This window comes from Pteropus alecto, unplaced genomic scaffold (genome assembly GCF_000325575.1).
Source record: "Pteropus alecto unplaced genomic scaffold, ASM32557v1 scaffold131, whole genome shotgun sequence".
Taxonomy (NCBI): Eukaryota; Metazoa; Chordata; class Mammalia; order Chiroptera; family Pteropodidae; genus Pteropus; species Pteropus alecto.
This window is the reverse complement of record NW_006434709.1, coordinates 22,050,897-22,078,835: the sequence shown is the minus strand read 5'-3', so window position 1 is coordinate 22,078,835 and position 27,939 is coordinate 22,050,897. Positions and strand designations below refer to the sequence as shown.

The 27,939-nt window shown below is 40.2% G+C and overlaps 1 protein-coding gene across 1 annotated transcript in view; it reads right to left on the bottom strand.

Annotated features, from left to right (window-relative positions):
- THADA (THADA, armadillo repeat containing) overlaps positions 1-27,939 on the bottom strand; it is a 285,149-nt gene that overhangs the window by 72,613 nt on the left and 184,597 nt on the right. The window contains 1 exon segment of the mRNA XM_006909639.3: positions 14,788-14,903. Within this exon segment, the coding sequence (XP_006909701.1) occupies positions 14,788-14,903 (116 nt within the window).

Sequence of the window (27,939 nt, the reverse complement as noted above, 5' to 3'; positions counted from 1 at the left end):
GTGTATGTGGAGAAAAACAAAATACTCAAAAACAATCAGAGAGAATGTCATTAAGAAGGGATCTGGAGACATGGAAGGATTTGACCAGTGAAAGGAAAAAAGGAATTCCAGGCAGGAGAATTTACTGGAGCAAAGATATAAAGGTGGGAACATGCTTGCCACATGCAGGGAAGAAAGCAGACCAGAAAATCAAATAGGTAGAGTGAACAAGCTTAATGGCTTAGAGTGACCTGGGGTCTCAAGTCCTAGTAGGGGCGAATCACAACCCATTGCAGGCTCTTCCTCTAATTGTGGGTCCGACATAGGCTCACTCCTACTCAGATCTCTTCTGTTCTCAAAAAGCACTTGCAGTCTTTTATCAGAGCCAGAGGATATATAATGAAGCTATATATCTTGGGGACCACCCTTGGGCCCAAAATAGGCTGGAAAGAAAAGAACCGGAAAAAGAGAAAAGTGAGTGGGGAGTAAGAAGAGAGAAGGCAGGTGAGAAGTGGGGCAAGTGGAGAAGAGAAGGTTAATGGTAGTGAGGAAAGTGGTAGAAGAGGGAGAGGGGAAAAAAGTCTATGACACGTCCCCACATCCTGCCTTGATCCTCCTCCACTTGACAATGTCCAGCCACACCACGTCCTTTATTTAAAACACTTCAAAGTCTGTCCTCTAGGAAACCTACCCTGACTAACCATCAGAAAACAGCCTCCAAGAACAATCTGAATGGCTGATTTGACATGGATATTCTGTTGACCTTCCTTTGGTCTCCCAGAGATCCTGTTGGCCATCTTTGTAGTCCTAGGCAGTTCAAGTTTCTGTGATGGTGGCTGTCCGCAGACCAAATCCTGCTTCTCCTTACATTTGGTTATAAAAGGAAGAGCTGCTGCGGTTAGGAGCCAGGAGGTACTTTTTTGATGTAGGCCACATTAAGTCATATAAATGTGGAAGTGTAAATTAAAATAAAAAGAACCCCTCTCTCCCTTCTGATTTCCATTTTTACCACAGCCCCCAGCCAAGCAACCATCATATGGCATTCTTAGAGAAACAATAGAGGATTTGTTTAAACCAAGATGCCAAATGGTCATGAATTGCAGAATATATATTTTTAAACAAGTTATTTTCCCCCACTGTAACATCCAGAATTTAGATCTGCATACAAGGCCAGCTGGCAGCAGCATGCGGGGCCTGGCTGGCTACCCAGGACTGCTGGTTTACCTTGCCCTCCCCTGGGGTGGGGGAAGCGGGGAGGGTGACGGCAGAGCTGCATTCTTATGTTATGCTCCAACTTCTATCCAGCCTTTCTTGGTCTGGAGCTTTGCAAGTGTTTATACTCACAACCCACACATATAAGCTACTCCGGAGCCCTCCTACTTGGATTTTCCTTTTAAAGTGAAGCCATCTTCGTGCCCTGCTCTGGTGGCTGACCAATTTATAGGGAGTTCTTACTGAGTTGCCATGCACAAAGCGAGAGAAACATGAGCTGTGAGTCTACCCAGGAAGGAACCGAATGTCCCAGCCACGCACTACTGAGCATGAGGGGCTTCCCCTGGAAGAGCAGCTTTTGTTCCTGGGGGATGGAATCTGTGGAAACCCAGGGTCTTAACCCCTTTACCAGGGTCCTGAGTAGGAACTCGGCATGGCCGAGGCAGTCTACAGAGGTGCTGGAGCAATTCTTAGGTCAGGGTCAAAGCCACGGCCGCCTCTGCTTTCCCTGGGAATGCCACTGTTCAAGAGGAGGCCATGATCTCAATGCCAAGGCTCCGCCTTTTCCCTCCATTCGGGCTCACCTGCTTTCTCAGAGGGCCGCCCCCCTCATATTTTTCCATCTTTCTAGGAGGCATCTTTTTCTCATTAATGTACCAACACTCAAGTTACGTGCAGAGAATGAGGAAAAAGAGACCTTGTGTAGGGCTTGGGATTTGTTCAAAGCCCGGGGAAACCGTTTTAGAGGGTGTATGTTTTTTATTCTTTTTATGAGAGATGCATGTTTCCCCCCCTCTGTGACTTGTTTAAAAGCAAAGTTTAACATGCTTCCAGAGAAATTGCTGGTTAATAACTTAATAAGCTATATGCTAGGAATTATGGGAGCAAACTAGTATCCAAGAGAACTTTTATTGTATAGTTTGGGGCTTGGAGGATATATAGCTTCAGTTATTATATAAAGTACTAATAGAAGTCCCCTTTCTTTTCAAACCTTACTTTCTCCTTAGGATTACAGAAAAGGATAAATAAGTGAAGTGAATGAAAACTTCTAGAAGCTGCATGAGAAGTCTGTATGTAGATTACAAGGTGAGAATTTCTAACAGCATAATCAACAGAACTGGGCTAATGTGAACTTGGCAAAGTATACACTTGGAAATCAGCCCTGGCAATAATAATAACAATGATAATAATAATAATAAATATCAACTTCACTTTATTAAAAGTTTTACCTGAAAAAAAGATTCCTGTTTTATTTTTATAACATTCTTAAGAGAGAAGAAAAATATTATTATTTTTAAAAGGCATTATTATTCTCGCTTTTACAAATCCACGAAGTAGCTCATATAGCTCAAGTGACCTATCCAAGACCACAGCAAAAACCAAGAATAGAATCAAGGTTTTCTAGGCAAATTGTATCTCTGTGTCCCAAACACAATCAGATGAAAAGTGAGACACTATGACAAACAATCGGAATATTTTGGTTTGCAGCCACATGCTCTGGTGTTGTGTCCTAGTAGCCAGTCTGGTGAAACGCAAGGCTCCAAGCACAGCTGTTTCCATGAGGGCCAACATAAAGGTCTGTTTTTGACATGGCTGATCATGTTGATAAAACTTAATTATCTGACACGAGATAGTCCTATATTTGCTTAGCTCTTTAATACTTTTATACCCATTACTCACCGTGTCCTTCCCTGCCTTCATTTATTTCACACTATCATTTCAGAGCTTCCCAGATAAATACTGAGGCACTTGAAAATTACAGGCCACGACCAGAACCCAGAACTGCTAACCTCGAGTATACTCTGCCTCTCCTCAACTTCAGTGAGGTGTGTTCGCAGGCTAGAGGCTTTTCAATTCACTAAGTGCCTCTCAAAGTGACCCTCCCTGTAGTCACCCAGGAGTAGAGAGCCGTGGGTTGCTGAAGGTCCCTTCTGGCTCAGGGAGGGAGCTCTGGAATAAGCTCTTGAAATGTGTGGGAAATGTTATTTCCAGAGGCCTGAAGGCCAGTCCATTGGCCAAGGAAGCCTGGGTATCACTGGCAGCTGAAGGGCAGGAAGGACAGTGAGGCTTTGGAGGGTCTCTCTCAAACCTGCTCTCTTGGCCCATTCACGTTAAGACCAGGTCACATGGCCCACAAGCCCTCCTGGAGGCAGCCTGAAGGCTGGCCACACAGGGCAAACATACCAGGTCTAAGTCAGCTCAATCTGAGGGTGGAAAAGCAGGAGGCCAAGCAAGGCCTTCTGCCAGGTCCGTGTGTTGCCTGAAAGCCTATCCTCAGAGTTAATGACTTCAGTTAAAGCTACTGTCTCTAAAAGATCAGGCCTGAAAATCAGTTGTATGAACCAGGAGAATGAACTTATTTACATATTTGTTAGCATGATTTGTTGGTCAGATCAAGCAGCAGTCAGTCTGCTAAGAGCGGATTTCTGAGGAAAGGGGATCTAGAATAAAGATATGATGGCAAGAAAGACTAGAGCACAGGGAGGGCTGCTCTGGAGAGAGGGCTTGAGGCAGCCCAAGGGCATGGGGTTTTTCAGTATTTTCTTTAAGGATGATCAGACTGCAGTGGAGGCAGAAAGTGGGTCAGGAGGCAAAAAAACAAATTTGCTATTTACGTCCCTAAGTTGGCCATCTTCAGAGCCAGCCACATTTGTCAAGCAGGAAGAAATCACGTTCCTTCTTGCATTTATTTCCTCATCTACAAATACTGGTTTGGATTAGATCCTTGTTTTGAAGTGGGGAGTCGGAGTGTTCTTCTTAGTTTCTTTTGGGGCTCCCAATGAGTGAGAGGCCATGCGGGTGGGCTTCCAGGTCCCCGTCCCAGCTTGCACCATATTTCCTATCTCTTCTATCTTCAACATCTTGAACCTCCACTTAAGCTTCTGTTTAAAGAAAGGATTCCACTGGATTAGATGATCTCTAAATTCCCTTTCCTCCTATAAATTCTGTGGTTCTGTGGTCCTCTCAGCAATATTGAGAAGATATACCAAGTGGCTTCTCTATGCCCATTACTAGCTGTCCTGTCAGGCAACAGGGGCTTCCAAGTGACAAAGAGTCAGTGGACTGCTATTAGGGAGCTTTCATTAACCACCAGGAAGGGCTGGAAAGATGTAATACACTCCTCAGTGTATCTCATGTGCATGGAGACAGCAGCCTATTTGCTAGTGTAAGCCTGAGCTTATTCACTTCCTCTTAACTCTTGGATCAAATCCAAATTCCTCTGCCTGACATTTAAGGCCTGCCACAACTGGTCTCTTATTGAATCTTGTACTGCTCTCCAAAACATACCACATCTTCTTGAGCTCTATCCCCTCTCTGGCCCAAAATATATCACATGCTTTCTCTACAGTATGACACTGCACATGTTGTCCATCATCTTGAAATACTCTTTATCCACCCTTTTGGTAGATCCGAATCACATCCATGCACTAAGACAACTCAAATACCTCCCTCCCCTAGAAAGCCTTCCCTGACTATCCAAGTCCATGATATTTCCTGAATTCTTATGCTTATTATATGTACTACAGAATCAGAACTTCATTGTGAACCTCACTACTGGTTGTTTTGAAAGATAAGCCTTTTCAACTAGATCTGACCATAACAAAACTCTGCTAATAGAGATTCCATTATATATGACTAATGTGGTTCCTGCAAGCTGAGTACTATACTAAGATTCCTTCCTTTGTACTTGGGCAATGAGACTTTCACAATTTACTTAGCAACATAGGCTCTATATAGTGTAACCTTATCCACTGTCCAATCTAAGAAAATTAACCTTATCTAACAGTTAAATCTCACCAGGACTTTAAAGACGTCTCCCTCCTCTTATAAGACTTCCTTGACATTCCACCCCCAAAAGCTGGCTCCTGTAACACATTCAGACCTCATTCCGGTATTTACCAAATTCCGACTTATTTACAGTTAATTAAATCTCTACTTATTTTATTTACTTGGTTTTTGAAATAGGGGCAATATCATTCATCTTTATGTTCTCCACCATGCCTGCTATATTGCTTTGTACTGTTTGTGAATCTGAATTGGTTCGAATTCATTGAGAATGACTTAATGAAGGTAACCCAGTTGTTAATTTATCCAAAAGATGTCACATGCTAAAGGAAAAGAACCCCACTATATTAGAGTTTTACATAATATGAAAATGTGTTGAGGACACTGAAAGCCTGCACGTACTTGAAACCTGGACAGTGACAACATCGCCCAAGCAATTCCCCAATAAGCCCAAAGCTACAAGCGTAGCAAGGCAGATATCTCTGAGTCCTTTATCGAACTAACTACCATCTCGAGGTTAGGTTTGCAGATTTCTATATTCAAAAGTAGAAAGCATCAGCAGTTGGGGATTGAGTTATTGATGTACAGTTGCATAAAGGGGCTATTTTTATTTCTCGCTCCAGTATGAAGAAACTCTGATCTTGGGCAACTTGCTCAAAGGCTCAGTTTAATATAATGACAACTTCTGACTGCTCTTACCCAGCTAGTTTCCATAAGCTCAGCCTGTCAACAAGAAATACCTCATATATTCTCAAGCTTCACTTCTTCTCAAACAGCTTATTCCTTCAAGACTTGACATATTTTTAAAAGGAATATCTAATGAAGAAAATGTTTGGTACCTTGTCCATTGGTTTGGGTTAAAATATGTTAACTTAATGTCTCTCTCTGTTTTTAAAAAATACAAACAGGATCTCATCCTGAGATATCATGACCTTAAACATTCCTGAGAAGTCTGAAAGGGAAGCAAACAAATGTCAACAAGCTTGGGTCTAAAATACACCAACTTCATTTCTCTCATCATTCAAATATGCATGAAGCTCAAGGAGGTTTCCAATGGGCTGAGGAGGAGGATTAAAGAAGGGTCCGAACGAGAATCTCCCTCTCCGATAAAATCTGGGGGTTGGAAGAAAAGTCATTTTTAAAAAGGGGGTGGAGAGGAGTACTGGGAAAACTTTTATTTTGATAAAAAGAAGAAAAAGAAAGAGTGAAGAAGCAAACCAAAAGCAAAACCCAATCCCCGGCAATGCCTGGAAACTCACTATGTAACTAACCATCCCTGTTCAGACTTGCTTCCCTTAAAGTTTTGGCAGGAACCACAAATGATAGCCTTAAAATGCAACACGATCATCTGAATATTTTAATAATTCTTCTTGACTGGATTCATTTCAACAGCATGAGAGTGAAACAGCAACCTGCAGCTGTGGAAAAGGAACAAGGCCTCTAATTCAAGTATAGTAGTTACGAAAGAAGGACCTCTTCTTTTGGGTGGGGACCAGTCCAAGAGGCATGAGGGATTTGGGAAGGGTTAAGGCACAGTGGGAAAATGGAACCAAACTTAAACCCCATTATTTCTGCCTGGGAAGTGTAGTCTCTTGAGTGAATAAATCTGGTGGTTAGAAAATAAATGCTGTCTTCAGCTGTAAAGCAAAACAGAATCTTAAACCGGAACTTCTGCAGCCGGCCACAGGCCCCCCTGAGGCAGAACTGGGACTGCCACACAAAAGCAAGCCCAAGCTTTGTCTCTATAAGTGCATTTTCCTTATACAGTTATATCCACAGGCCCTCAGGGAGCATACTATTCAGCTCAGTGGAAGCAGTATGTAAGAGAGAAAATGGGGAGAAGAGATGAGAGTATGGATAAGGGGGAGGGCAGGGAAGAAGATGCGGGAGTGACTGGAAGTATGTGCACGAGGACGATGGAGGAGTCGATAAGGAGCACATGGAGGAGTGTATAGGGGGTATCAGGAGGCCCGAGGGAGAAGCTATACAGAAAAGTGGATGGATCATGTAGTCAATAATTTTTACAAATAAGAACTACCTTGGGGTGACAAATCACTAGGTCTAGTACAAAGAGTAGATCTTCAACAGACACTAGCTCCCTCCACCATCTCTTTGTAAACCCCTACCCATCAACACTGTTTTATTCAAAAATTTATTTTCCAAGGTTGCTTTCCTTATAACCTTGGGACCTGTTCTTATATTCCTGAGAACCTGTTTTTCTCACCAAAACATCAGACTGTTATTTTTCTAAATGATAAATACTCACTGCATGCCAACAAAGCATAGTCCTATCCCAGGGACTGAGGCCGCTGGGATGGCTGCCCAGACCAGGGAGTGCGGACTCCCCATAGAGAGTACTGGTGCCATGCAGCCCCTCGGCACAGGTCATTCCAGGTGGATGGGAAAAGAATTCTGGGCTGATTCCTTCAGTAGACTCAGCCCTTCCTGTGGCTCCAAGCTCCAGTCAGAAGCCCCTGAGAAAGAGGGTGTGAAGGTGGAGTATTTCAAAGAGGAAGCTAGATGATCACAGTACCTGATACTCTGACCCTAGGCCCTCGAAATATGTACTATGTCCCAGAACCAGCAGCATCAGAATCACCTGAAAGCTTCTCAGGAACGCAGGATCTTAGGCCACATGCCAGACCTACTGAGTGAAAGACTTCATTTTAGGAGATCCCCAGGTGATACATGTGCAAGCACTGTTCCAAATGAATGCTTAAACTACCGCCAGCAAAAGTCTTGACATAAAACACTGGACACATGGAGGCAATGTGGTCCAGCAGAAAGAGCCCGATGAGCAGTGGGGAGCTAAGTCTTCAACAAATGCCAGTTTTTCTCAGGTAGGATCTTACCCCTAGTCAGCTGTGTGAAACGGACAAAACTCCCAAGTTTTCTGGGCTGCACTTCCCCACATATATGGGGATGGGAGTGGACTACAATAAACTTGATGATTCTTTCTAGTTCTAAAGTTCTAGATCAGTGATTCCGACAAGAAACCGTTTTGGTACCCTCTCTACACTGAAGTACTGGGTTTCAATAAACAGTGGCAGTATTTAACATAGCCTGACATCCAGCGGGGTTCAATAAGTATTTGCTGAATGAAGTGACACATGTATAGTCTATTCTATTTCAGCTGCACCTCAAAAACTGAAAATGTGCCATAACTTTCAGGACAGTTGACCACCCCAGAGTATCAGGTTTAAATGGCACTTTTGAGAGCAACCGACATAATTTAAAATATCTTGCTAGGGTGCTTTTTCAGTAATGAACCTCAGAAATTCACCCATATATGAAACAATGGTATGGTCTTTTAAAGTGGCACATCTGTGGAACTAAAATTTTAATGGTTGTATATCCCGAGTAGCAGGCTAGAGAAACAGTCATTCCATCTTTCTTGAATGAATCTTTGCCCTCGGAAGAATAATACAAGCGCCTTCTGGCATGACTGATATCATACCCAATGCTTATTCTTTATCCTCTCCCACAGGGAAATGGGAGACACCAAAGTGAGCAAGAAAACATCAGCAGCTCTCGATCTAATTGCATTTTAGAATTTCCTGCAGAGTTTTAAAAATACCAGTGCTTGGGCCACACCCTAAACCAAAAAAAAAAAAAAAAAATCAGAAATTCTGGAGGTGGGGCCTGGCATCAGTAGGTTTTAAAACTTCTCTAGATGATTATAATAAGCAGCCATCAGTCAATCTGGTACTTAATAAATGTCAGTATCAAGGGTCACAAACTCCTCGTTCTGTGGCAACTCAGAAGGTAACCTAATGAGAAAAGTGGCTGGACAGGACAGTGATAAAGTACAGAAAGCATGGTCTCTCAAGAGAAGATGGCCAATACTTACCTCTGGCCCATTGTAGCCTTGTGGGAATTTGGCTTGGTGTTGCCAGATTTTTTTTTAAGGTGGGAATCCTGATTTACTGTGAAATTTCCTATTTTTTAAATGCTAGCAACTAATTATACATACACATATATGTATATACATACATATGTGTGTGTGTGTGTGTGTGTGTGTGTACGCATATTTTTTTAAACCCTACTCAAGTCAAACAAGACACATCTATGGCCAATTTGATCCAGGTAAACTGCCAGTGTGACCCTTCTGGCTGAGAGTGCACAATATACCCAGGCCTGAGTAGTGCCCCATAGACAGCCCAGGAGAAGACTGTTTATTAAGCTGATAAAATAAAACGCTAAAGTATGGCAGGTTCCATGCTGAAATGCAGGAAGTAATAATTGAAAAAATATCTATATTCTTTTGACTTCTGTTAACTTGTGGCAAGCTGAAATGCTGACTAAACTGTGTGTCTTATACAAAGAGTTTGTCTCTCCAATTGTTTCATTGCAGAAAAGTAGACTTTCTTATACTAGGGGAGATTTGAGAATAGTTAATACAATAATATTTACCAATCTTTTAAACAGAACTCGGCACACAGAAGGCACCCAAAATGCAAAAACTTTCTTAACCTAATTTTAAAAATCTTGGTTAAAATATTGGTGGAGGTCTCCCATGCACTGTTGGTAGAAAGATGAACTGACATATCTCTTTTGGAAATCAATCTGGCAAGTGTATATCAAGACTTTTAAAATTTTTCATATCCTCCTGATTAATTTATTCTACTTGTGGACATAAAACCTAAGGTAATAAATCATAGTCACACACAATCACATACAATCACACTCACACAAACAATCACACGTAAAGATTTTCACTGGACTGTTGTTTACGACATTAAAAAAATGAGAAACAAACTGAATGGCCAGCAATGGAGCAATAGTTAGGTAAACTTAATGACTGATTATTCAGGTGACAAAAATATGCTACCTTTAACAAATGTTTTTTCTAATTCAAAAACAGGAAAAGTATTTTACTTTTAGAGATGCATAGTGGGAGATAATTAGGAAGAAATTAGGGAGAAAGGCAAAGAAATAATTATCATATAAAGTCAAGACAATGCCAACGATAACTGAAAAAAACTCATTGAATTGTACAATGTAAATACAAGCAACTAATTGTCTATTATATTTCAATAAAGCTGGGGGGAGACAAAAACAAACAAACAAACAAACAAACAAAGTCAAAACTCTGATAACCCCAGAGAAATGATAAGGTATGAAGAGTTTTTAAAAAATATTTGTCATTAAAATTGTGATAAAATATACATAATTAAAAATTTACCATCTTAACCATTTAAGTGTGCAGCTCAGTACTGCTAATCACATTCATACTTGTATACAATCTTCAGAACTTTTTCCATCTTGTAATACTAAAACTCTATACCCATTAAACATTAATTCCTCATCCCTTCCTCCCTCATCCCCAGGCCCCGGCACCACTATTCCACTGTCTGCCTCTATGGACTTGATGACTCTAGGTACCTCACATAAGTGGAGTCATACAGTATTTGTCCTTTTGTGACTGGCTTATTTCATTTAGCATAATGTCCTCAAGGGTCATCCATGTTGTAACATGTGTTAGAATTTCCTCTCTTTTTAAGGCTGAATAATATTCCATTATCCATGTATGTCACATTTTGTTTATCCATTTATCCATCAACAGACACTGGGTTACTTCTAACTTGTGACTCTGCTTTAAACTCATTTGGATATATACCCAGAAGTGGAATTGCTAGCTCTTGTGGTAATTCTATTTTTAATTTTTTGAGGAAATGCCATACTATTTTCCAGTGACTACTATACCATATAGTTTTTAATAATAACAAATGCTTTCATGATAGTTAAGCAAAAAAAGTGAGCTATAACATATATACCGTATAACCTCAACTACATTAAAAAAAAAGAAAAAAAAATGAAGTAACTACATACATAAAATTGTTAACCAATAGCAGAGGTTTCCATTGGATGTTGTTAAGATTAGACCTGTATTCTCTTCCAAATTTTATACTTGACTAATTTTCTATGATAAGTATATACTACACAATCAAGAAAAAAAGTGAAAAAAATTCAGTAGGATACATTTTTCTTCCTGGTCATCACATAATTCATTGTACTTAGTCTGATAGTCCATTTAGTTCAACACATTTACTAAAAGGAGAACAGAGACACACACAGACGCAGACAGACAGACAGACAGACAGACAGACACACACACACACACACACACACGCACACACGCACACACGCTTATCTTTTCCTTTTATACCAAAGGAAACACTACATAACCAAATTGATTTCTGAAAAATGTTAAACCTAATATAATAATTTTCACAATTAGAGTACATAAATCTTTTCCCCTCTTAGTCCTATGACAGGGCTTTAAAAAAGTCCTTCTTATTCAAGCAGGGCCCATGATCTGGCTGGGATAAAGGAGCTGGACCTGCAAATAGCAAGGGTGGCAGACAGGGCCACAGTCAGGGACTGAGCTGATTCCCCTTTCGTGGCACCCACAGTCACCCTCTCCAGGCCAGCAGCTGACCCTATATCTCACTCAGTTTCTGGCCTGGTTCAACTTCGTTTTCAGGAGTTGGTAAACTACCTTTGCACCATGAATTGAGGAGGGAGGGGTGGAGGAAAAAGGGGAAGGAAAGGACTTGAAGGATTAATGAGCTGATTTCTATAAAGGCTTTGACATCTTGGAATGAAAAGCGGACTGTAAGAGTAGAAACCCAGTCCTCTACCCAGGCCATGTTGCCAGCTGGCCATTCATCACCAAAAATTCCCCAACAACTCCACGGCTATTGCTTAATCACCTCATATAAATCCCTATTAATCTTGCAAAGTCAAAACACAAATATATGACAAAAGTCTTTATTTTATGTGCCCTAATTTCAGGGTCAAATTTTAAAAAACTGATTGGTTATCCAGTGTCTCCAATGAACTTAAAAAAAAAACCCAAAACTTTCTTTGGGAATAAAAGGACAAATAAATGACACTCTCACTAATGTTTTTGTACTTACTGGACTGAATGAACTCAGGCTAATGGTCAAATAAACTGTAGAAGGAAAAAGGTGTTGGTGCTAAAATTTGAACCAATATATAATTTTTTTGCAATAACATTAATGTTTCATAGCTTATACTTAAAAGATACAGAAAGTCCTTAGTAAGCACAAAGGAACATTTATTCCTCTTTCATGTGTAAATTATTAAGGACATAAAGGAGCCTCTTCAGCAGTAGAATTTGGAATTCTGTGCATTTTAACATCTTTCATGGGAAAGGCAGGTGAGAATGTGAAGACAGGAGTCGGCTTTGAGAAGGGCCCACTAAGATCCAGAATGGGCTCACGTGAGCCTGGAGCTATTAGTGTAAACAAACTCCTGCAGCAACACTCTCAGAAGACCTCAGGGACAGGGCGGGTGTGTGACAGGCCTCAGCTTCAACACTTACATCCACCTCTACACTTACCTATTCAGGAACCTCAAGGTTATTGTGTCAACGATGTGAATAATACAGAAAAACTGATCCATGGCTTTGGAATGCATTGTGCTCAGGCAGTGCTGTTTTCCTCCCAAACTTTATTTTAGGCTCTGAACACATCCTGATTAAAATGATAAAAGTGTGCTGAGGAGCAAGAGGAAGCCTGGTGTTAGGAACCATCTACAGACCACACACGAAGTGTAAAGTTCACACTTGGATAATAAAGTGTTGACTGCCCTGGAAACATAAAAAGTGGCTTGCCTGGACTCTCAGCAAGGAAGGTAGAAACTCAGCGAATTGCAGTGATTCATACCTTTGTTTTCCAGGGCTGGAAAGACATGGAGAAAAATCAGAGATGGTGGGTGGGGGTGATGACGAAAAGCCTGATTAAAAAACTGCAATAGGAACCACAGAAAAGGTTAAAAGAGGCCAGGATGACTTCTCCAGCTGAAGCGGAGGGTTATGGCAGCTTTGTCATCCATCTCAGGCACTGCACAACATTGAAGGTCAATTCAGACGGCTGGCCTGTTACTCTATCTCCTATTTCCCATACAAACAGAAGAAATGGCTCATGAAACCAGTGGATGGTGATTTCCTATGAGATTCATGAATGGGTAATGCCTTCGTTATAGCACTTTTAAGAACAGTAGATTTAGGATTCTGTCTTGGGGCAGTCCTGTCTGAAAGCAGGGGTTTCAACAGCATGGTTTCTGGAGAGACTTGAATACCTGATCCCTAGAAATAATAGTTGGAGGACCTGGCCTACAAATTGGTAAGCAGATGAGAGTGTATATGTCATCATAATTCCATTGTCCTGGAAAAGGCATCTTGGGGGAAGTTGTTTAAAAGCCACACAGAAGGCAAATGTTAATAAGTCATGGAAGCAGTTTAGGGTCAATCAATTCCTACTCTTCATGTAAAAGAGAGAAAACAAAAATTGGACTAAAAATGAGAGATTAACCATCACTTCATTGGCATTTCAGACTCTAGAGAATTTCTCCATCAATATCCCTGCCCAAAGCTATAGGTGCTTAGACAAAATGGAGACTTACATATCCACACACTGAGAAATCCTTCACTGGCTCCCTTTCTCCTAAAAGTTTCCTTCGGGAGTTTTCACTGTATATCCTCCAAGTATTCCCTCAGCCTAATTTTCTGCCAATGTATCTTATACTTTAGGTCCCAGTACAGTTCTCCACACTCACTATGACATTTCATAATGCCATGTCTTTGCCTATGACATTACCTGAGCCTGGAATGCCCTTCCCTGCCCTGGCCACTTGGCAAAATTCTACTCATCTCTTGAAGGCTGGTTCAGTGTTGGCCCTCCCCTGCCCCTCTGCGCTACTTCTGCACTTACTACATACATTTGTTATTACACTTACCATAACGGATGAAAATTCTTTATTTACGCATCTTTCTTATCTCCTAGATAGTAGCTCCTTGAAGCCAGGACCAATTCTTCTATATTTGCATCCCTACATCTCCTGACACAAAGGAGATGTTGCCTGTGCTCAACAATGCTTTGTTGAATTTCACTGACCTTCGGGCCTCATGCTGCCCATCCCTTGGTTGCTATATACGGTGGGGAGCGCAACATAAGTGAACGAAAGCACATTTTTTGAAAAATAAAAAAAAGGCCTCTATGTTAGATAACCTATATAACTGATTCTTAATCAAACGCAACATACTACAGCACGGAATGTGGTAGCATGTGGCCGCCTGCTGGAGCTACCCTGCTGGAACTTCCAGAGGCCGCTCCGGGGGCCTGCAGTAATGCTGCCCTACCACTGTCCGAGGCCTGTAACATGATTTTGGATGGTGTTACAGAGGGGACTTCTTATGTAGTAAATGAGAAATTCTTTCACTCCATCTTTCACATAGGAAATGTTCTAAATTCTAGAATAAACAAATGGCGAGGTTGAAAAAAATAAATGTATCCACCCTTCTTTGCCTTGCTTATTCAAGTTACTCTACTACCTACTTAAAATGGCAACTTCCACGTCTTCCTGCTATTCAGACCCTATTTGTCTCTCAGTGTCTACTCTAGTCTTACACCAATCTCTAATCTCTGAGTTGCCCCAGCAAGTAAGAGTTTGTATCACATGATTTAGTCAATTACTGCTTTCATTGTTATAATATCTAACACAGGGTTGAGCACATAGCAGGTATTAATAAAAATAAGCTGATTGGTAGACAGATAAAAAGCCATATTACATGCCCCCGAGCCACACGGCAGTTTTAGAAAAATTGTCCAGAAAATATTTTTCTTTCTTTACCACAATCCAACGTTGTAAAAAAGATAAATACCTCAATAAGTTTAGAAAACTCATGCCAATGACGTTTAAAACTCCCACAACGAGAAACGGCAATTCTCCAATGTATTCCTAACCCTGATAACTCCTTGCCTATGAGGGGTTTTCACATACCTCTTGGCCAGCCAGACTTTGGCTTTGGTACAAGCTGCAACGTCAGCCAGCTCCTGCTTAAAGTATGCATTCATTCTGTATCTGGAGTCTGAGAAGGCTTGTAACAAATGAAAAACCTAAACCAGAAAAGAGAAAAAGCAATATCCTGCTGTGAAAATATATTTTTCCTAAATGCAAGTTCCTCCCTTTTAGGTTTCCTCAAAATATTCCCCTCAAAGAAAATAGACACCTGCAGAATGTGGCTCTGGTCTCTGCAAAAAGTATGTTAGTTTTGGAGGATGTAGCAAGTGGTAAGAAACCTATGTCCCTAATCCATATCTGTGCTCTGGGTTCTGTGCACAGTATGCCTCCCCCCACCCAAAAAGTGACTACTTTTGTGATTTTTGAATGATTGTGAATAGACAATCATTCAGTACAAAAGGTTCTTAGTTACAAATAACCTATAAATTTATTTTAGCAAAGAAATGCAAACATCTTTCGTTATGTTAGCAGTCTCATATAAAAAATGTACCTTTTAAAGTCAAAGTCTGAGAGTCTAAACTGGTTCACATGTCTGGGTTTATCAGAACAGGTTTGGCTAAAGAAGCAGATTACAATGATGCTTACCTCTGCAAATACTGGACAGAAATATTTGTAAACTATTTAGATTTTTTTTAGCATATCTTCTCTGTCTCTGAGATAGAGGCAGCAATGCAGACATTTTCTTACTCTTACATGACATTATATATTATAATTAAGCAGAGAAAGACAAATCCTGTTGTATCTACAGAATAAAGGGCACAGAAACACGACACAGACCATATGCAAGTGTATGTGTGTGTCCACGTACGTGTGTCTTGGATTCACACTCAGATATGACATCAACAAAGCCTTTGTAAGGACTATACACCTGTAGTAGAGAAAAGAAAGTGGACAGGGCATAGATGAGACCCTCTGACCTTAGCTAACGACAAAGAAAAAGATGTCCGAGAAATCCTTCAGTCACTCTTGTCTAAACAGAAGAGAGGACGTGGGTAGAGCAAAGCAAGTGCAGACAAACACACTGAGAACTCTGAAAGTTTGTTTTAATCATCAGTTTGTTTTCTTTCTCTATTGCATCCTTCACTAGAGCTGTGGAGGATTCTTTCTAAGCAGTAAGATGCAACTCTCTTTTTCTCCTGTGAATGAAGGGCATAACTGAAAGTTAAATATGGGAATAAGAGAAAAAGCAAGAGGCCAAGTTAAAGAGACCCAGAGTCATCAGACCTTAAACAGGTGTGCATGGCCAGGTTTTCTTGGGTCAGATATCTGCAATTATCAATGATAAATATATGTTGAGCATCTTTTGTTCAGAGAATCAAAAGAAATTTTGGTTAACTTACTATATGTAACTATTTTTTTCCTAAACAGAAGTAATTGTACAGGAGAATACACACATGTCCCGATGTAGAAACTGAAAATGCTTTCTCTAATAATGCATCTGTATTTTAGAAGCAACAGATCAAATATCACTACTTTACCACACCCCCACAGGGACCCAAATTGCCCGTCGTGAAGTCTGGAGAAATGGGTCTGGCTGGGGCTTCTGTTCTTATGTGGTGACTGCCCGGGTGAAAAAAAAAAAAAAAAAAAAAAAAAAAAAAAAAGCCTCCCTCTGCCTGAATCCCCACTAGCCTGAAAGAGTTGGCAACGTTACTGGGCCTCACTTTACTTTCTCCACAGCTGCACAAAACCAACCACCGGGGCTTTTCATGGTGTCACAGAATTGTAATTAATCAGCAGACACCAGCAAAATACATGACTTTGGAATTTACTTGTAAAGAAAGCTGTGAGATTTTCAAATGCCTCTCATTTAGAAGTAATCACTTCAAAAATAACTCCTGATGGATGTTTAAACTTAGTCCTATATTTGCTCACCTTACTTGGCAAAAACAAGGCTGTTTTTGAAACGCTTGGTAGCTCTGGTTTATGAAAATCAGCCTACAGGTCCATCAATTCTGTCACCTTGGGTACAAACCACACAACAATTGTGATTCTGGTTATTCACCAGGAATGGAGAACTAAGAGAGTGGTCAGACCCAGGCGTGGGGCAGTTTGGAAACAGCCTATAATACAGGGCTGCACTGAACCAACACAGAGAAACCAAAGCTGCCAGAACTGAAGACGATGACTAACTAAATGCACATGAGAACTGTGAGAAGTTTAGTGTCATTTTTGGTGTCCCAAATTTGCAGTAGGATTCAGACATTTGGTCCACAAATATTTATTAAACAACTGTCACTACCAGGTACTGTCGTAGGAGCTGCAGCAGAGAACAAATAAAGTCCTTGCTTTCCTGCAGCTTATATTCTAGTCATGGATAAACAAAATCAAGAGCTTGCCTGTCTCTAGCTGGAATTTATAACCTACAAGGTGGCATCACCAACACCTTCCTCTGAGGCTTGACCTCGTCCTCTATCAAGTCCAGTGCATAGCAGGAATTCAACTTCCGTTCACTGAATCGATGTTGATATTTGGTGCCTCTTACATTAACTCTGCCTTTAGGACACATGCCCATGGGTGTGGGGGAGCTGCTGTACGTGCCAACTCTTCCTGGGAGTGGAGACACAGAGCTGAGTGTCACTGCACTCCTCACTCCAGAGGATTTCTAATCCAGTGGGGAGAGCAGGAAGGCTAGATCAGTGGTGAGAATGCAGCCCTATGAGAGAGAACGGGAGGAACGCCAACTCTACAGCCAGGTGGACATGGGTGTAAACCCAGTTACTCTCAGTGGGGATTTGAGCAACTTACTTAACTTCTGTTTCCCCACAGTAAACAGTGTGTAATAACATGTATCTTAGAGGATTATAGAGAGATTTAAAAGAATATATAGTCCTTGGCACATATTAGGCATCTGAAAAAAAAATGTTAGTTCTCGTCCTTTTTATCTGCTCCCTCCCTTCCAGCCCCGATTCCAGAAATAAACAGAGAAGGCTTTGCAGAAAGAGTGATATTCATATTTGGCTTTGAAAAGAATCTTGCCAAAATTGGGAGAACAATATATAAACAGAGAAAACGAAATTATAAAAAAAATTTTAAGGGGTATTAAAATATTGGTATTCCCAACAAAAAGAGTAAGCCTTAATGCAAACTATGGATTTTAGTTAACAATAATTTGTCAGTATTGGTTCACTAATTGTAACAAACGTACCACTCTAATGCAAAGTATTAATTATAGGCAAAAACTAGGGAGAGGGAGCTGTGAGGAAGGGAATATATGGGGATTCTCTGTACTACCTGTACCACCTGCTCAGATTTTCTGTAAACCTAAAATTGTTCTAAAAAGAGCTACTAATTAAAAGAAAATATTGGGATTGCTCAGGGGACAGTAAGCAGTTGCATATGTCGAGAACACAGCCAGGGTGCGTGTAGGGGTAGGAGACGCGGTTGCAGAGGTAGTTGGGTCAGATGGAGAAGGATCTTAAATGCAACATCGAGGAATGTGTATTCTGTTCTGCAGACAGCAAACATCTCTTTAGAGAGAGAACCCTGTGTGATCAGCTCTGCAATTTGGAAAGAAAAGGCCAGGGCAGTGTAGAGTCTGGATTAGAAGGAGCAGGATGACCAAGACTACTGCACCGGTCTAGGCAAGAGGCGTGGGAGTCAAAACCAGAGGCTGAAAACCAAGAGCCTCTGGGCCAAAAGTGGCTGCAGATGTTTTATTTGGCCTACACAATATTTTTAAACTGTCAATTATAAACCGGGAGATTTTACATCAAAATGTTCCCAATTTTCAACTTCTTTTGAAAAATCAGAAGATCTGGCCATCCGGGGCCCACGGTGCTGCACAGCACAGTCACGTGGCTGGGGCCGAGCAGTAGCAGCTGGCCCCTGAGATCAGAAACGCATGCTCAGGTTCACCACTGTCCCCACTTCCGCCTAGTACTCACGGCCACTAGGGTGGGATATCAATGTCATTTCTCACTGCTCTCATGCTGCTTCTTTTATTATTATTTTTTTAACTTATGGACCATCAAAAGGAAAATAAAATATTTACTGAACCCAAATCTCTATCAAAAGTTTGAAAACGAAGGATGGACCAAGAGGGCTGCATGGTTATATCCATACCCCTTTGTTCACTTACTTGCCTGGCATAGATAAGACTCTGAATTGTGACACCCCCACCCCACCCCAATCTAAATGATAGCAACAGTGGAATGAAGGCGAAAGACTACATTTTGGAGGCTGAAGAGGCAGGACTTGGCAACTGCTTTAGACATGGAGTTGAGTCAGGAAAAAGATGCTTAACTCAGGCAGCTGGTGATTGAGGGCCATCCTTCAAGACAGGATCACAAGAGAATATATAGCACATTTGGGAATGAGAGAGGGGGACTTAATGAATTTGGTTAGGAATATCCAGTGACGACTGCTCTAGTTAGGGTAATACGTTGTACAAACCAGGAATTCTTTGGAGAGTGAAAAGAAGCTCTATTAATAATCACGCTGGGACAAACTGGGGCAGCTGGTTACCTGTAGCTATAGCAAGCCACTTCGAAAAGCTTGGAGTGGATTTAGAGGTATCTTCAGCAAAAAACAAAAACAAACAAAACAAAACCCAGGAGAAAGCTTTGTTGACTTAAGACAGTCGTGATCCAGTCAGAAAGAGAGCAAAATCACATAGGTAACAACCAAGTGCACACCAATGGCATCACCGAGGACTACCCTGGGCTCGGGACTGCTGAGAGATGAGCAGTTATTCCCTGTCCTGAGGAGGGGGTGGTCTGGAAGCGGCCGAGAGTAGGCTAAATGCCTTGCCCTGAGATGCAAGCCTAAATGAAACTCCGGGAGGCTGGAGAACCTGGAAGTAGTTATCCTCTGCCCACCCCCATCCTCACTCTAAACACGGAGAGACTCAGGGGAGCCCCCAACCATCTGTGTAAAGCATGGCCATTTGGGCAGCTTTGAATCTTAAAAGTAACCCCACAGAGCAAATGTAATGTTCTTTGAATAAATGCCACAGGCCTAAAAAGACTCATGAGGCAGATCCCTGAAAAAACTTACACTGCACTAGTAAAATATGTCTGGTTTATGCTGCTGGACTAAAATAGTGACTTGTGTTAGACAAGATCAAGATGATAGATGGCTGTTTGGGAACGCAATGCTGAGATGGGTTTTCCTCTTCACCAAGCATGGCTTCCAGGCAATTCTCCCCCTTATAAAATCAACAGCAGCTGAGCTCCAGAAACCAGCAGGATCCAGCAATAACAGGGTCAGGTCAGGCAGGCCATGAAAAAGGACAACTCCAATAAGAAAAAATACGTTCATTTCAGAGGTCGGATATAAATAGGTGAATATATCGTAATCGTGAATTATCCCAAACTCCTAAGATCAACAGATCCATTCACTTTTGCAACTGTATTTTCTTAAAAGTAGATTCTATTCTTCGTTTGCAGCATGCAGACAGTGGGTGGACACTCTTGCCCTATCATATTCAACCAAGTATAAAACTTCTGCATCTGCCATTTTGCCTAGCCTTCTCCCCAAGTTGCTCCGATCCCCACAGTTAAGTCAGAGCCACATTTTTCCTAGCTCAGTGTTTACACAGGATTTTATTTCGGCTGGTAAAACATCTGTATTTTTTCAGGGACTTAAATAAATGATCTATGCCGGGAATGTACAGTATAGGGTGATGTCAGGCCCCCTTTTTTTCTCGACTCACTGGGCAGAACAGGCAAACATTGTTTCAGCCTGTCTTTGGGAATGTGAATATTTATCCTGTCGACTTAATTCATACAAACAGAACTAAAGGCAGGCAGGCAGAAGTATTTTATGGCTTTAAGTCAGACTGAAGGGGGGATGGTGAGTAGGGGGATGGCTGAGGGAAGAATCTAAACTTTCTAGTTCACAGAAACATGCCTAATCATATAACTGCTGGGAAATGTATACAGCAAAAATTATTTAAAAGGCAGATTGCGTGTGTGTGTGTGTGTGTGTGTGTGTGTGTGTGAGAGAGAGAGAGAGAGAGAGAGAGAGAGAGAGAGAGAGAGAGAGAGAGAGAGAGAGAGAGAGAGAGAGAGAGAGAGAGAGAGAGAGAGAGAGAGAGAGAGATGAGAAAGCACGAGAGAGGACTTTTCAAACTTACATGTATTTTCTATTCATTAAAACGCAGTTTAGGAATTAATTGTTTTCTACTTCAGGCATATTCATCTTACCCCCAACTAGACGACAGTCTTCTCAGGAGGGTCCCTCTTACCTCTGACTTCCACAGTGCAGGGCACAGTGCTTGCTGGACACATGTACCTGCCTAGGTCATCTATACAGAGAGCTCAACATATTCTTTTTTACCATCAGCCCAACTATTACCAGCCTTGGAGGGTCAGTGTGGACTGCAGGCATAAACCTGGGATACTTAAGCTAGTCAACCAGGGCATCCTGCAAGAAAGGACTTAGTGGGCCTGTGCCACCCACAGTTACCCACCAGTCTGACCCCTTGCTACAAGGCAGGCCAGGAAGCATTCAATTAGTTACTTCCCAAACTTCAACCTGTTTATTAGAAGAGAATACATCGTTAGGAAGGTCTTGGTAAGTTCCTAAAAGGTGACACTTGGCTATGTTGTGTTGTTGCTACCAGGAAAAGGACATCAATTACAAAATATAATTACTTCCTAGATGGCTCTGGCTTGGAGAAGAGAATCACAGGAAATAGTCCCTAGATAACAAAAGGAATATAATGTACAAAAACACAGAGTCTGTAGGAACCTGAAAATTTACATTGTGTCTCAAATGTATTCCCTTCTTTCTATTAACACCCCCACACTGTTCTAGCTCAGGAACCAAAACACTTTACACCTAGATGATGAAAACAACTTGACTGGTCTTTGCCTCCAAATTTTAATTTGCATATGGCTACAGGGAAATTTTCTTAAAGCCAAGCTCTGATCATATTACTCCCAAATTTAAAATCCCACAATGATTTGCAATCTTCTAAAGAATTTGCTGGGCAGTGAAGGCTCAACCTACCTTTCCAGTTTTACCCCCTACCTCCTCCACTTAATGTACCTATTCTGTGGCCACATGGAATAGATGATTTCCCACTACTGACAATTTACAAATGCTTTTCTGTCTAAGATGTTCTTTCCATTCCTACCCATCCTCTCCAATTCTACCTATGGAAATTCCATTCAATAAAGCCTGGCCCAGCTTAAATACCACCTCCTCCATAAAACCGTCCTCAGCTTTCTTCAACAGCCCCCACCCCTACCTACTCCAAGACTTATTTATTCTTTTTTCTACACAGTTCATTTCATTTGATTTTAAAAAAGCATTTAAATCCTGTTGTCATGGTTATCAATGTACAATTTCCCTTTCCTGAAGTATAGCTCTTTGAAGGAAAGGACTGTGTCCTGTTCATAGCCGCTGGGTCCCAAGGATAGGTAGCTTTGTCTATTAGACGGAGGGGCTCAATAAAGAGAGCATTTATTGATTTGTACTTCTACCATATCCCCTTGCCAGAGTGGCAGAAGCAGAACCTATTCGCAGCAGCACCTGGGGTGCTAAAAGCTACCTCTCTCTAAACTCTCCCCACACAAAGGAGTTGGGGGAATTATACAGTATTAAAAAGAGAGTGAGTATACATTTGTTCTGAATCATCTCTGGCCTGGTACTCTAAAGTTACTATGCAAATTAGGAGTCCCATCACCCAGAAGAAGAGTCAAGGGCCCTGAGCTGTTTGGTAAGAGAGAGGTTTAGAAAGTGATGTCAAAGGTAATAAATCTTAACTCAACATACAAACAAAGACTCACATGTAAAGAATTAACAATTTAATTAATAATATAATATCTGTTCTAACTAAAGAGTTCCTAACTTTAGAATACAGTACATTTCTGAAAAGCTACACATGAAATTTTAAATTAAAAATTAGTTATTTGTAAAATAATTCCCAGTTTAAATTCTTTAGGAGAAGCTTTATTATACTTGATAAGTTATCTTTTCTATATATCAAGATCTTCACCTATTGAATTTCCTTAAAGACAACAGTGAGATCAATAAGAAATCTTTGATGTAGCAAAACTTACTAATGAAAAATAATACAGATAATTTTTGCAGTCAAGATAGTTAATTTCAAAGCAATATGGAAAGAGGGAATTTGGTGGTGGTATGAATGAAACAAAATTAGTCATCAGTCAATAATTGTTGAAGCTGAGTGATGGATACATGGGACTTATAAACATTGTGTAATCAAATGTAAAAAAAAAGAAAGGAAGAAACAAACAAACTATAACAATGTTAGAAGAAAACAGGAAAATTTTTTATAATCTTCAGGTGAAAAAAGGCTTTCTAAGAATGAACACAAAGTCGTGAATATAAAAAAAAGATGTATAAGTATGTCAATGTAAAAATTGAAAACTTTTCTTTCATTTAGAGGATAGTTTTAACATTTTTTTAATTAATAATTTTTTATTTTTCAAGTTATAGTTTCAGGTGTACAATATAGTGATTAGACATCTATATAACTCACAAAGTGATCATACCAATAAATCTAGTACCCCTCTGACATCATACACAGTTATTACAATATTATTGGCTATTTTCTTTATGCTATACTTTCTATCTCCATGACTATTTTGTAACTACCAAAATTGAAAACTTTTACATAGTAAGAAATACTAGGAATATTCAAAAATAAAGGTAGAAAGAGGTAAAATGTTTGCTAATTCCCCTATGGAACAAAGCTCTCTCGAATTAATAACAAAAATGAAAGTAATCGAATAAAATATGGTAATCGAATAAATATAGCATCCTTAACACCTCGATAATCTTTTCATAGTACCTCTAGGCCAAAAGAAATATGTCATAGTTCCATTTATTAAGTAGTTATGTCCAAATAACCTGGTATGTACTTATATGCCCCAACAACTTAGGGGCTGTTTGAAAAAATAATACACATAAGTTGAAAGAAAAAAATATTTTGATTTCATTCTTTTATAACCACAAATATGTACTGGGGGGATGTGTATGCCCACTGGAAAGTTCATAACTTCCCAAGCCTTGGAATCATTGGACGCCACCACCCGCATTCCTGTTCCACACAGATTTTCTCATGGTACTTGCTTTTTGTCACAGCAACTATCAAATAGTCAACTTTGCAAAGATATACAGCACATTCCAAAGGAATATAGTGCAAGCTTATGTTGATAACTATAAATTACTTCAAGCTAGTAGTTCCCATAATATCTCACAGATGGCAAGTGTCACTGTGCTTCTCCCCCAAATTTAAAATATTCCACAGCACTTTGGCAAACACTTTGGGAACTGCAAATATTTAGCAAAGAATATAAACAAGCAATTCACAGATGAAACACAAATAGCCAATCAACACATGAGAAATGTTTAATTTCATTAATGTTTAAGGAAGGGCAATTAAAACAATAATATTTTTAAGAAACATTGATTTGCACATAATATATATTTTTTAAACGGGTAAGACTCAACTAATAACTATGTAAGGAAACAGATAACTCTTATTCATCGGTGGTGGAAACATAACTTGTCACCTTTCTGGGGAGTAACCAGTAGGGCCATCTTATTGTACATACAATTTATTCTATACAATGGTCTTTTCTGGAGTTGGACAAAGCAGCAACTTGGAAGTCTGGCAGTTGCTATTGAAATGGAAACTGTATACTTTCTTCAGTCTTGCAATACCTACTTCTAGGAATTTATCTCACAGAATCACTTACAGGTATGGGCAAAGATACAGATGCCCAAGGATGATCTTCAGCAGCACTGACTATAATAGGAAATTAGAAACAACAAATACAGACCCGACTGAAAAAATTATTGGATATTCCCTACAAGTATCCATCATATATAGCCAAGCTATCAGCCATTAAAAAGAATGTTGTAGATTTACGTAGACTGACATGAAAAAATCTCCAAGACATACTGATAAATGAAAAAAACAAGTCGCAAAAATAGTATGACCTCATTTTTATTGATGCCAAATTACTAACAGTGGGGGTGGGATTTTTAATTTTTATTGTATTTTATTTATTTTTTTGAATGGGCTCCCACTGGCCAAATTTGCACAATTTTTTAAATTTCATTTTTATTTTTAATGAATTTTTATTTTTTAATTAATTAATTAGAGGTGGGATTTTCATAGTCGATGTTGCATATTTCTATAATTTAGAAACTTTTACAGTAAGAATGCATTACTTTTAAAAACGTTTAGCTTTGAAAGTTGCAAAAATAGTGGAGTTGTACTTTTTACTCACATTTTTACTCACCTTTCCCCAATTGTGACATCTTATATAACTGCAATACTATGTCAAAACCAAAAAACTGACAGAGGCACATTACTGTTAACTAGACTACATACTGTATTCAGTTTTTCCATTTTTTATGTGTATTCATGTGTGTGTGTGTGTGTGTGTGTGTGTGTGTGTGTCAGGGGGTTGAACAATTTCATACATGCAATGATTTGTGTAACCGCCACCACAATCACAAATACAGACTGTCCTATCACCACAAAAGAAGAATGCATTATTTTGGGAATTAGAAACAATAAAACCTAATAATATTCTTTTTATCATGTATTCCCTAATTCCATATTTGGTATGAATATTCACATACTAATTATTAGAACAGGTAGCTGTGCAGTATTTTTCACCAAGAGATTGAAATCAAAGAAAAGAAACTTTTCAACACATCAAAGATGTTCTGACTTTTTGAAGGCTCCCCCAGTCTCCTACTTTGACTTTTCAGATCTGTGCCCAGTGTGGGTGGAGGAGCAGCTCAGAGGAGAGACCCATTGTGGGTAGAGAAGGCTGGCCATGGGAGAGGTGGGTAACAAACAGCATTCTTGAGAGCTGCAATAATATCGCCAGTGTTCTTTCTTCAGCAAGCAAAGCCAAAGGAAATGCAAAGTTATTATATTAAGTTGCATTTCCCAGATTTTAGAGCAGCTGTAAAATCTGCCTTATGAAAGAGTTTGACCCACAGAAAACTGTTTGGCTTTCAGCATCTGGCCTTCAAGCTGCTAATGCACATTACTCTGAGGTGCCCAGTGAGGGGGGTTTGGGGCAAAAGGCCCTGAAAACCTGGGTCTGGGCTGGAGCCAGCCTTGGGAGTCTGCCGGCTGCCAGCACACTATGGTAACAGAGAGCCCTCTTTCTGAAAAGTGAAGATGGAAATTTTTTTTTTTTTTTGACACTTTGGGTTGCAGCTTATTTCAAAGGTCATCAAAGTAAACAAAAGGGAAAGACTGTGAATCTTTATAAGTCAAAAAGTGACAACTGTTTATAAATCAAGTGTTTATATTTTGACATGGAAGAAGGAAAAAAAATGATTCCTCTAAGCCCCTAGGAATGGAGGTTTGGTGGTTCCTCCCCCCACCCTCCCCCAGTTTGTTTGTTCGTTTGCCATTCAACACCTCCAGCAGTGAGGGCCAGGAATATCTGTAGCAGCCATTTTATGTGGAATTATAAAAGTCTATTGGATGGCTGGGATTTGTGGAATAAACCAGGCAGTGCCATAAGAAGCAAAAGCCTCTGTAGCCCTTATTGATAACTGTGCTTTCCAAAATCCTGCTGAGTATGTGTAATGTCCAAAGTCATACAGGCAGGCTGCATGCAGTTAGGTCTCTCTAAACCTTGAGCCCAGTTTCCCACAAGGGCACCTTTGTTCAGAGAAGGGTGATTCCGTGAGGTCTAACCAAAGCCAAGGGTCAGTGAAACCAATCTTACGAACCTCCCTCTGATCCCTGAGAATGATCAAAAAACTCTTTTCTCTTATGAGTTTTTTCAGTTGAGCTAGTGACAATAAACTCTGGACAATCATCATGGATGAGCTTCTGACTGGATTTTATATCTATTGAACATATTCCTAAATAATAAAACTAGATGGCATTAAAATAATAATCTAAAAGGTACTTCTTACATGGGATGTTGTGTTAATTAATCAAGGTATGTTTCCCAGTCTATTATAAAGATTGCATATTATTTCTACTTATCCATTAAGGCTCAGCTCATCAACTCTCTCTATGAAGTTCTCCCTGACAATTCTAGGTTGTGGCAATCTCTCCATCCTCTCATCTCCTAGTATTTATTATTTGAACCATTCATTTGGCACCTAAGATATGTTGCCTTGATTGCTATTTATCTTTTTATGTAAACCAAGTCGTTTTATCTCCTACAGAGTCTTACTGGAATGCAAACGTTTGTTGATTTGATTTTAAATTTAAGTCAATTACCATGTGGGCTGAGATAAACAGTATTTTCAAGGCAATGGTTAACTCAACAGTGAAAGTAAACACCAAGACTGCTTGAAAAGAGGTTGGCTTACAAAGACTGACCAATGAATCTAAGTCCTTGAGATTGGAATATGTTTGTGGTGCGGGCCATCAGCCTGCTATTCCTAGCCTACTAACTTGTCATGTAACCTACGTGAATTTATCATCCTGCAAGGTCATCTTGAGGAAACTCATAATCTTCCCTCTAAACCTACTTCAGCTCAAACATGGAGGCCTCTATGAAACTACTCTCCCAGGGACTGTTAGGTTTATTTATAAATGGCTGAACAAAACAATGACTCTAAGTAACCATCCATAATCCATTTCGGCCTGTCGCCTTTCACTATATTGCTGGAAGGCTATAAGAATCAGGTTTAAGAAAGTTCTAAGAGAAGTTGTTACGGATTTTTCCCCCATAAACAAGCCCTCCCAGCCAAATATTGTGACTGACTGCAATGGGACAGCAGGACATTCCTTTTGGTGCCCACAAGATTCCCACTGAGAAATTTCAGTCTTTAGACCAGTGGTTCTAAACTTGGGGTGATTTTATCCCCAGGAGACATTTTGCAAGGTCTAGAAACATTTTTGGCTGTCACAACTGAAAGAAGGAGCTACTGGCATCTAGTGGGTAGAGGGCAGAGATGCTGCTAAACATCCTACAGTGCACAGGGCAACCCCTCACAACAAAGAATTACCCAGCCCCAAATGTCAACAGTGCTGAGGTGGAGAAACCCGGGCCTCCTGTAAGAGCACAGGCTTTGCACTCAAGACCTAGCTGGTGATCTTGGGAAAATTATTTAACCTCTCTGAGCCTTAATTTCCTCATTTTTAAAATGTAGTTAATAATACAACTCATCTCATGAGGGTATTGTGAAGTCTAAAAGATAAGTGATGTGAAAAGT